A 9719-nucleotide genomic window follows, 5' to 3' on the forward strand; every position below is an offset into this window, starting at 1 on the left:
AATACTTCCTTACATAGTACTGCCCACCTTCATGGGTTGTAGAGGTACAGTTTTTTTTTTTTTAAGGTAAATACTTTGGTATAATTATAAAAATGTAGATTTTAATGATAAACATCGTTTCAAGTCAGCAGTCAGAGAATTAATGTCAACAACAAGTCAAGAGGATTTCATTGTTTGGGTTAGACTTTGTCTTATTTTTGACTATTATTTTGTTAGGCATATTGTAATACGTAGAGAGTAGGCCAAAGAATTTTGCCCCTTAAGGTGTTTCATGTACATCAACGGTACCCTTTGTTATAACCATTTCTGACTGAAATGGAAGTTTTCACTTCAAACATCTCCAGAACTAGTACTTCTGAGAACAACAGCCTGTTTTTGCAACTAGTAGGTCAAAGGTACTTCACCGCTCGCAAATATTTTGATGAGATTATCAACTTATCTACCCAGGATATTTATTATTGTGTAATTATTATGAGCTAATCTATATGAATCGTTCTTTCATGAACTCCTACAGTGGTGAACAGCAAGAATGGTGCAAGGATGATAAATTTTGCATCCTTAAAGTATATAATAATGATGAGTATCATACTTCCACATAAACCCCAACATTTTTTAAAAATCAAGCATTCACTCTATGGTAACACAACTCACTAGAAAGACCATGTGCTACTATCAAGTAGGTATTTATTTTTCTATCTTCTCATTTAAAAGGCGAAGGCTGGGAATGACAAAATAAAGTTGGCAATACATATGAGATCTTTCAGGCTTCAGTGAAGATTGGAGATCAAATCAGTAGGCTCAGCTCATCTCTGCCTCCATTAATCTTTCATAAGAATGCATATTTGGAGAAAGTGTTTGGTAGTATCCTGTTATATATGTTGTGTCAGATCAAACGAATAAATTAAGGCTATGAAAATTCAGGTCATTATAATAGGCTTCAATTCCCTTCTTAGACCTATTCCCACCTATCTTACTTTAATCCTAAATGATCACCCCATCACCTTGGGCTCCTCTTTAAAAACTATCAGTTACTGACCAAACCCTCTCCTGAAAACCTCACATCGTCCAAATTTCCTTTCTGTCCATAAGTACTCTAAAATTATTATATCATTCCCACTATCTGCTCCCACAACCAACACTTATATGCTCACTTATTTCCCCCACTTTGGCTAGGACTGGCCTCTCAATTGTAAAGAACTGACTATAACAAATTATGAATTGATTTTTAATATTTATTTTTGTTACTACGAAGCATTTTTGTGTGTCCCACCTTTACTACCACTACTACTCCTTGGTAATACAGATCCATGTGATCCTATAAGTCATAAGTTTTTATTAGATGACCCTATCCTGTGTGGCCACTCGCCAGTTGCGTGTGTTCAGCAGGTCTTGAGCATCCCAGATGACAGCTTCCTTCCATCTAAGCCATTACCTGTCTCTTCCTCTACAGTTAAAGAACTTTTTTGGAATACCATCTTTCAGTGTTCTAGCAGTGTATCCAGTTCAATGCAGTATTTCAAGCTTGATGTGTCTCATTACATCAATCGCCTAATACAGATCATAGATATATCCCTGTCCCTCTCCTTTTCTACGAGGGCTGTTCAGAAAGTACCAGAAATTTTGAAATAAACAATTCACAAATTGAAAAACTCAAAGTTTATTATATACATTTGAGAGGTACACTCTTAAGCTATTTTTCTACATAATCGCCATTCAAATTGAGACATTTATCATACCATGGCAATGTGTGTGCGCCCATTACATCTACTACCGTTGTTTTACAATTGACATGCTGCATTACCATTTGTGCTGTATTCTTGGAGAAAGGTCAGTGCTGCAGCCAGTCTCTGTTTCTCATGGTCTTCTGTTAGGATTTTCAGAACCCAAAATTTGTGGTAACCAAGCTTCTCCACCACAATTTGATGCACCAAACTTCATGAAATTTGGAGACTCTATTAGTTTCAAATAATTCTAATTCATGTGTGGGGTCTGAAGCCATGAGAGGACTACTTGAGAATCCGTAAAGCAAAAGATTTCCTGCATAATTGCTGTCGTAATGGAGGAAATTAAAGGAGGGCGCGAGCGATGGAAACAAATTTGAGGGGTGCCACCTTTGACTTCAATTTGACAAGTGAAACCTTCGCATCACCACTGGGACTTTCGGCACGTAGCTAAAGGGTAGCTGCATATCCTTTGGAGGATGCGTCGCAGAATCCGACCAGTTGATGTCTCGCTTGGTTGTATGAGATGTATCGAGGGATGGATATCGAGGACAAACTCTGCCAATCCTGCATCAATTCTATCCATACTCCGCTCAAATCATTAGGCAACTCCACATTCCAGCCCAGTCAAGCTTTCCAAACTTCCTGAATGAATACCTTCCCCGTGAAGATGACGGGAGCCAGCAAACCCAGGGGATCGAAGATCCTGGCCACCGCCGAAAGTATCATGCACTTGGTGATTTTATGTACTGGAAGTAGTGAAGCAATGTATGAAAAGGAATCAGTTGTAGAGCTCCAGAAGAGTCCTAGAATTTTAACGCAGTTGTGCTTGGGATGCTGGATGGGAACCAATTCTACTTTCTCCCTATCGTATGGCAACACCTCCGCCACGTTACTCAGACTAAATCCTCCCTTGGCAAACAATGCACCTAATTGTAAGATTAGCTCAAGGCTTCCTCAGGAGTTTCAGCCCCACTTACGATGACATCCACATACATATCGAAGGGTACACATTGTGATGTGAGGGGAAAATGAGAGCCTTCATCCTCAGCCAGCTGTTGAGAGCCTGGCAGGCACTAGACCTTACTCCGTAGGTAACCATGTTAAGTTCAAACTCCTGGATCGCTTGTGAGGTGTCACTGCGCCAGAGTATATGCTGTTACTTCCGGTCATCATCATGCATGTTGTAAATGTAAATGTTGGCAATGTCGGCGCAAACAGTTACTGCGTATAGACGGAACCGAATCAAAATCATGCCAGGATCTCTTTGCAGTACAGTAAATCATTCAAGCTATGAAGGGTTGAACGACAGAAAGCGTCGAATACCACTCTAAGTTTTAGGCCAGTTGCTCCTGCCCTACTTCGTGGTGAGGTATTATGTACGCGGAACAGGTCGGTACAGGCGACATATGCTCCAAGGTGAGATATTCTTCCATGAAGGCCTTGTACTTCTCTAATAGGATTGGATTTTTACGACATTTAGATTCCAATGAGAAAAACCTTCGAAGCGCTATGCTCTTATTGTCATCCAGCTCCAGGGTCTCAGATTTAAAGGGTAGCCTGACCACATATTTCCCTTCGACAGTGCGGCAGTGCGTCTGAACAAAGTGTTGTTCGCACTGAACGTCATCCGGATGTGACCGGTCAATAGTTGTGGGTTCCTCAAGCTCCCAGAATACTTTTAGATGGTCTTGGATGCTACTTTTGGTGAGTGAGAATAAAGAGCACGACGTAGTTTGAGCTAAATCATGAACAAAGCCGGAAACGACTTAGCCGAAGACTCTTGGTGTAAAGTAAAGTCCTTCAACTTCTGTAGGGGAAGGAGCTCCAACGAAAATAAGTGGGTAAAAGTCCCCACCGATTAACAGATCGACTGGACCTGACTCTCCAAAATGCTGATCGGCCAAAGGGTGGCGCATAATGCGGCTGACGACAGAAGAAGGAATGTCCAGACTTGGTAATGACGACGTGATGCGGTCGACTACCACAGGAGAGAGCTTGTATTCTTCTTCACCAGCGCATGAACGTATGGTACATGAAGTGGAGCCTTTGAGATGAGACTTTGAAGCTGACTCACCAAGACTGGTGATGTAATGATCGGAACTGTAGATCTTTGCTCCAATCTTAATTGCGAGTGCACTAGAAATAAATGTGGAACACTAAATTAGGTTTCCAGAATACTACACAATAACTTTATCTACTTTCACTAAGCTGTGATTTGAAATTTGTTTAAAAATGAGTTACAATTTTGGATTATTAGGTCTGGACCTTATATGTTAACACTAATTTTGAAACTTAAACTTTATTAGAATTCTATGAATATCCAGCATGGTGGACCAATATGTATGAAGTATGCCTTACATTGAAGGCACACTTCACTTTGGGTTGGCTGGTTGGGTTTAAGTGGACTGCATATAATTGATAAATAAAACATGATTAAATAAAAAGGAAAATCGATTGTTTAAGTTACAGGTAGTAGGGGGTGGCCGAAATAAAACATTTTTTGTTAGATATGTTAATGAATATGGAATAACTGGGCTATGGAAAACTATAGATTTAATGATGTGGTTGATGATGATGATGGATGTTTTTATGCTGAATTAGGTGGACTTACTCCCTCTTTATTTCTTGAATTCCTTCATTTCTTGATCTTTCTCTCTCCTCCTCTGCTCCGGGGACACTTCAGAGTCTCTCTACTCACTTATTTGCATTAAAGATGATAGTGAAGAAAAAAGAAAAGGGAACTGCTGTTGGCAAAAAACAAACAAGATGGCTCTCTAGTGCAGGTTCCTACTCTTCCCACCGAGGGTACTGGAGGGCAAGCCCCCACTGCTGGCCACAAGGGCGCCGGCTGGACATTTCCTATGGGAGCTCCCCAATCCAATTCAAGACTCGGTTAACCTTGAGTTACCCGAAACACACAGGAATCTGCTTATGTATGAACTAGAGAGTTCCACACATGCAATACAACCGATGCCAACTCAAACATGGTAGATTCCAAATGGCAATTTAAGTCTACAAAGCCTTTAAAAAAATCATAAAGAAGGCAAATAAATGTTACAATTAAATTATTAATGTTATTTGTATTGAATTCACAGATAATACCTGTAATGGCTGCTGAAAAGCTATGTTGAAGAGCTTGAGTTATTCCAAGAAATACTCGCTCTGTAAGGGGAGTAATAACCAAACTACTAGTTAAGCCCATGTATTCATACCCATACTCAAACTCTCCTGTAAATATCTTCGAATCATTAATTCATCATACCAATATTCTCAAGTATATTTATACTATAGTATTATACTGCTCATGCATGTACCAGCACTTAGTAAGATCTATCCAATAAATAACACTTATGTTCATACTACAAACTCTTAGATTTTGAATCTCTGGTCTCATAAAAGAAACATACAGGAGACTTAAGATAGCTGACCAATACGTTATGATCATAACTTCTTGCAAAATTCATATTTAATTAAAAATATCACTCATGAATAAAGAAAGATAGCTTAAAAATGTCCATCTATTTAAGATCAAAAATATGCATTAACAAAGAAAAGACTTTTTCTTCACATCATTATTTTAAATGAAGTATTCAATTAATAATTGTGTTAAACTAAAGTCCTTATATAATTAAATATATATGCAGGTATATTGTAATGATAAATAAACTAAGAAAAATCACTATTAATTTAAATTATCTAAAAAATAATTTTGGTGATACCAATACACTGCTTGATTTTCAAAGTGCCGGAAATCTTAACCCAATAAAATCTTAACTGGCAGTTCCAATCAAAATCATCCTTACTAAGAACACTGAAAGAAAATTAAAATAGTTTATTTTATATATATATGATTATAATAACAACTTTAGAAAACGAATGAATTGTAAAATTAGTAATGAAATACAGGTTTCTAAGGTAAAGCACCTTTCATTAATAAGCTTTTCAACTACATTTTTTTCATGAAACAAAAGTAAAAATATATTAATAAATTTAATTCTATTCATTTTGTTTGAAGGGTTCCTGATTTCAAGCAATAATTCATCGAGCCTGTTATTGAGTTTGTCCATTAAACTTTTCATTGCTTTCAGATTGCCCTGAAAAACATGAAATTATTTTTATGTTTATCTGTCATTTATTATTATTATATATTATTTATTGTATTTCCTATACGCAATGGTACAGTGCATATATTTTTTTAATTCAATAAACAATACCTAATACCTCATTAACTTGCATAAGTGAATATTCAACTTCTGCTGTCCACCAAACATTACAGGCTACTAATGTACATACTCCAGCATGTTTACTTATCCAATCAGAGCTAAAAAATAAAAAATAAAATATTAAATGACTAATAAAATAAATATTAGAGAATATCACTTTGTTACATACCATGACTGTTTAACAGATGCATAATTGTAAATTGACATTTTAATAATATACTTAATGGTTTTTTTCATTTCTTGAACCACTGAACTCATCCATATAGGTGTAGACTTGATCAATTTTATTTGATTTCTAAAAGAAATCATTTCACCTACTAAAGAAACCATCCCTGTTACATATTTCTCATTTAAATTCACTTCAATGAACGACGTTGTCAAGGAAGACACATTATGAAATATCTAAAATTTTAAGAGATTATCATAACTTTTTGAATCATATCTGCAATATACTTTTCTTTTTTTTTTAATTGAAATATAATAGTTGTTAATTCAAATTTTTCAGATGATTAAATGATTTATTTAAAAAAAAAAATGTTGAGATCCTAGTCTAATACATGTAATATAAGTATAATTTTTTTTTTAAATTGATCCAGGAAAAACCACGTCTCCGATATTTCCCACCATACCTTCTCCACCCAAAAGTGTTTAAATTACATTTTTCATGCAGTAAAAAATTGAAATACAAACGGTAAAAAACCCAAAATTGCAAATTCATACAATAAAAAACCCCAAATGTGTAAAATTGTGTATAATGTATAAAAAATCCTTCAAAAATCAACTTTATTATTTAATTTATAATATTAATACATAGAAAGCTCATTTAACCTTGTTCAAACCTAAGTAAACTTGCTAAATACTCACCATTAAAAAGTAAGACTGAAAACTGAAATAATAAATTGTCACTGAACACTACTAAGTCAGATGATAATGAAGGGCTGAATAGGGAGTAGGTATCTAAGTTATAAATAGTAACAATTAATGCATTTTATAACAATGAAGCTTATTCTAGAGAGATTTTTTTTAGCTACCCAAGAACACAGATAAAACCATATCCAAGTATATTTATAATTTTTGTTAACTTGTTCTTTTTTTTTTTTTATATTGAATTCAACACTTCATGTGTCTTACACAAAATTTAAAACAGGTTTTGTCTTACCTCATATTTTTTCTATTCTGAATAATGAATTTGATAGGGGTAATGTGCAATTTCATGCAACAAAAATCAAAATCTTGCAGTTTAGCCCCAAAAGAACAAAACATGCAATTTTGTGGCATATCGAATTTCAATATATCATTCCATGGATCGCTAATTGGATAGACAATAGTTTTAAAACATGTTTACACAATAGAATAAAATGTGCCATAACATGAAAATCTGGTCTCTACTCATAACTTTTTAACAACCTGTTGCTACAGAGGGATTTCAATTTAATTTCACCTACACAGCAATGACTGGACCAAACTAAAACTAGTTGCTAAAATAGGAAAAATTAAGCTTGTATCATGAATCCTTTAGCTGAACGTTAATAACTAGTTTTGTCATGAACAAGCTGACAGGTTGACTTAGCTCGGTTGTGCGGAGAATCAGCCTGTTTGACCAATTTCCTACAGAATATTGAAATCTATAATAAGTTCCTATTATAAACAAAGAACAAGCGCCAGACACAAAGGTCAAGTAGAAGGTAAGAAGAAGTGGTCTACTGAATAAGAATAAACAAATTCCTGGCAATCTTAGCAGAGCTGAGGGAGTGGCTTGTTTCTGCCTAGTAGCAGGACCTGATCTGCTCCAAAAACACCTCCATCAAATAGGCATTGGAGATTCACCAACATGCACTCTCTGCAACATGGGTGACATGGATAGGAACCATATTTTGAAGTGTGTTGACCTAAGAAATATTCAACAAGGTGTAAGCCAACTCATCTCAAAAGTAAACTTATATTGGGCTGGGAGAGGGAAAATGGTATAATAGTCTTCTTCGGTATAAGAAATAAAAAATTGTTTTGTGATACTATTATTTATTTGATTTTGTTACAAAAAAGAGAAAAATGAAACAATAATTCAGTGTCCAAAAAAAAAAAATTAACAAAAAAGGAATTTCGTAAAGGAAAAACCCAAAATGTTCTAATTCATGCAGTGACCCCAAAACATGCAATTTCATGCAAAATAAAACTAGTGTCAATAGAACATCCTTCTTGTGATTTGAATTTTAATTGAGGATAGACTGAATTTAAAATTAAAGAACAAAATATGCAATGGTATGAAAATCAGGTCTCTAGTTATGACAATAGATGAGTAAATTGACTAATATAATCATCAAACTCAACTTCTAGGAAATAAATTTTCATAAAATAAAAAAAAATAGAGATAATTAATACTACACCTTAGGAAGAACTGTTTGGATATTTTCTATTTGTGTTACATTTAATATTGGAAATAATTCTTCATCTGACAAAAGGTAAAAGCGAGGACATTGTTTTTTTCCTAAGCGCACATAATCTTCTAATGAACTCCTACACTTTTCAAGACTGTTCAACAAAATACTAATTTCTTGTAAACGCCCATAACTTAAACACTGGTCAAATATGGCTGGTTTGACTTTAATGTCATTTAATATCTAAAAATAAATTTTATTACTATCTAAAAAATTATAATAAATCAAATACACAAATTTAAATTTATAATACCAACAAAATACTAATGGTCTTTAGTATCATCAATCTCAAAATATAGTTCTTGCTTTCAAACATTATCGAAATATTATATTAATATAAAAAGCAAATAGCATTAAATTAACCATGAAGACAAAGGTCCGCCTCCACTAATTCAATAGTTAGCAAATAATTTACTGTTTTCTTTTCTTGCACTTTGGAACAAATGAGCAGAGAAGCTGTCATACAGAAACAATGTTCTTATATCTAGGTAACTCATACATTTCCACATCTTTCTAAAGAATCTTACAGTCATCCTCAATCAAATTTTCTTAGAATAACCATATTAACCAGATGACATCTCAAATAATTCCCCATATTTTGTAATAATATATATATAATATATATATATAATAAATATTAGTTGCAATAAACCTTTTATTTATGCATTTGTTGTCACTCCTAAAATCTTATATGACTTTAATGTTAAATATAAATATTTCTAAAACTTTTGGTTTTCAAATGATATATTAAATGTCAATATAACTGCTCTTATTTTCAGGAATTTGTTCTCAATTTAATTATCCATAGTTTATATTTATCCATTTTTAATACAACCAACAATAAGATGGTCTGAAAATGTAATTAGTGTAAAGGTAACTAACTATAAGTGTAACTATAGCACACATATTTTAAAATATATCTACCTTTGCATATTGTTTATTAATCAAACATAATTGCTTGTAAGCATCTGGAAATTGTTTTTGAATAAGTGTATCATGGAAAATATTTCTCATATTAAACAGATTGTTCTGTAATAATATCCAATACATAAGAACTTCATGCACAGTTGACAATTTTTCAATCCAGGTGTTTATTTCTTCCATAAAAGGTGTTGCAAAACTTCATACAAACAATAAACAATAAAAAAAATTTAATACTACAATAGATTAAAGAAGAAAAACTCATTCTGATTAGAGATATACATACTGAGAATCTGACATCTTCTGAAGATCTATACAATAATCCTCTAGCTTTTGGGTTAAAATTTCAATATTCTGAATAAAATAGTGTTTATTAGATATTGACAGTACAAATTTCTCCAACTTCCAGAACTAAA

At 33.7% G+C, this 9719-nt stretch overlaps 2 protein-coding genes across 2 annotated transcripts in view; both read right to left on the reverse strand.

Moving 5' to 3' along the window:
* Positions 1-5171, reverse strand: part of LOC106684648 (dynein axonemal heavy chain 10) — a 114757-nt gene extending 109586 nt beyond the window's left edge. The window contains exon 1 of the mRNA XM_067051521.1: positions 4827-5171. Within this exon, the coding sequence (XP_066907622.1) occupies positions 4827-4926 (100 nt within the window). The 5' untranslated portion in view covers positions 4927-5171. The remainder of the gene's footprint in view (positions 1-4826) is intronic.
* Positions 5172-5399: 228 nt separating this feature from the next.
* LOC136796801 (dynein axonemal heavy chain 10-like) lies at positions 5400-9646 on the reverse strand. Its single transcript, XM_067051534.1, has 7 exons — positions 9590-9646; positions 9307-9502; positions 8332-8565; positions 6117-6349; positions 5946-6045; positions 5649-5818; positions 5400-5535 (listed from the first exon to the last, which is right to left on the reverse strand). Exons 1-7 carry the CDS (start codon positions 9601-9603, stop codon positions 5421-5423), a joined length of 1062 nt encoding a protein of 353 aa, XP_066907635.1. The 5' UTR covers positions 9604-9646; the 3' UTR covers positions 5400-5420.
* Positions 9647-9719: the final 73 nt, after the last annotated feature.

The sequence above is a fragment of the Halyomorpha halys genome, unplaced genomic scaffold (assembly GCF_000696795.3).
Source record: "Halyomorpha halys isolate HHAL.00 unplaced genomic scaffold, Hhal_1.1 Scaffold598.1, whole genome shotgun sequence".
NCBI classification, from domain to species: Eukaryota; Metazoa; Arthropoda; class Insecta; order Hemiptera; family Pentatomidae; genus Halyomorpha; species Halyomorpha halys.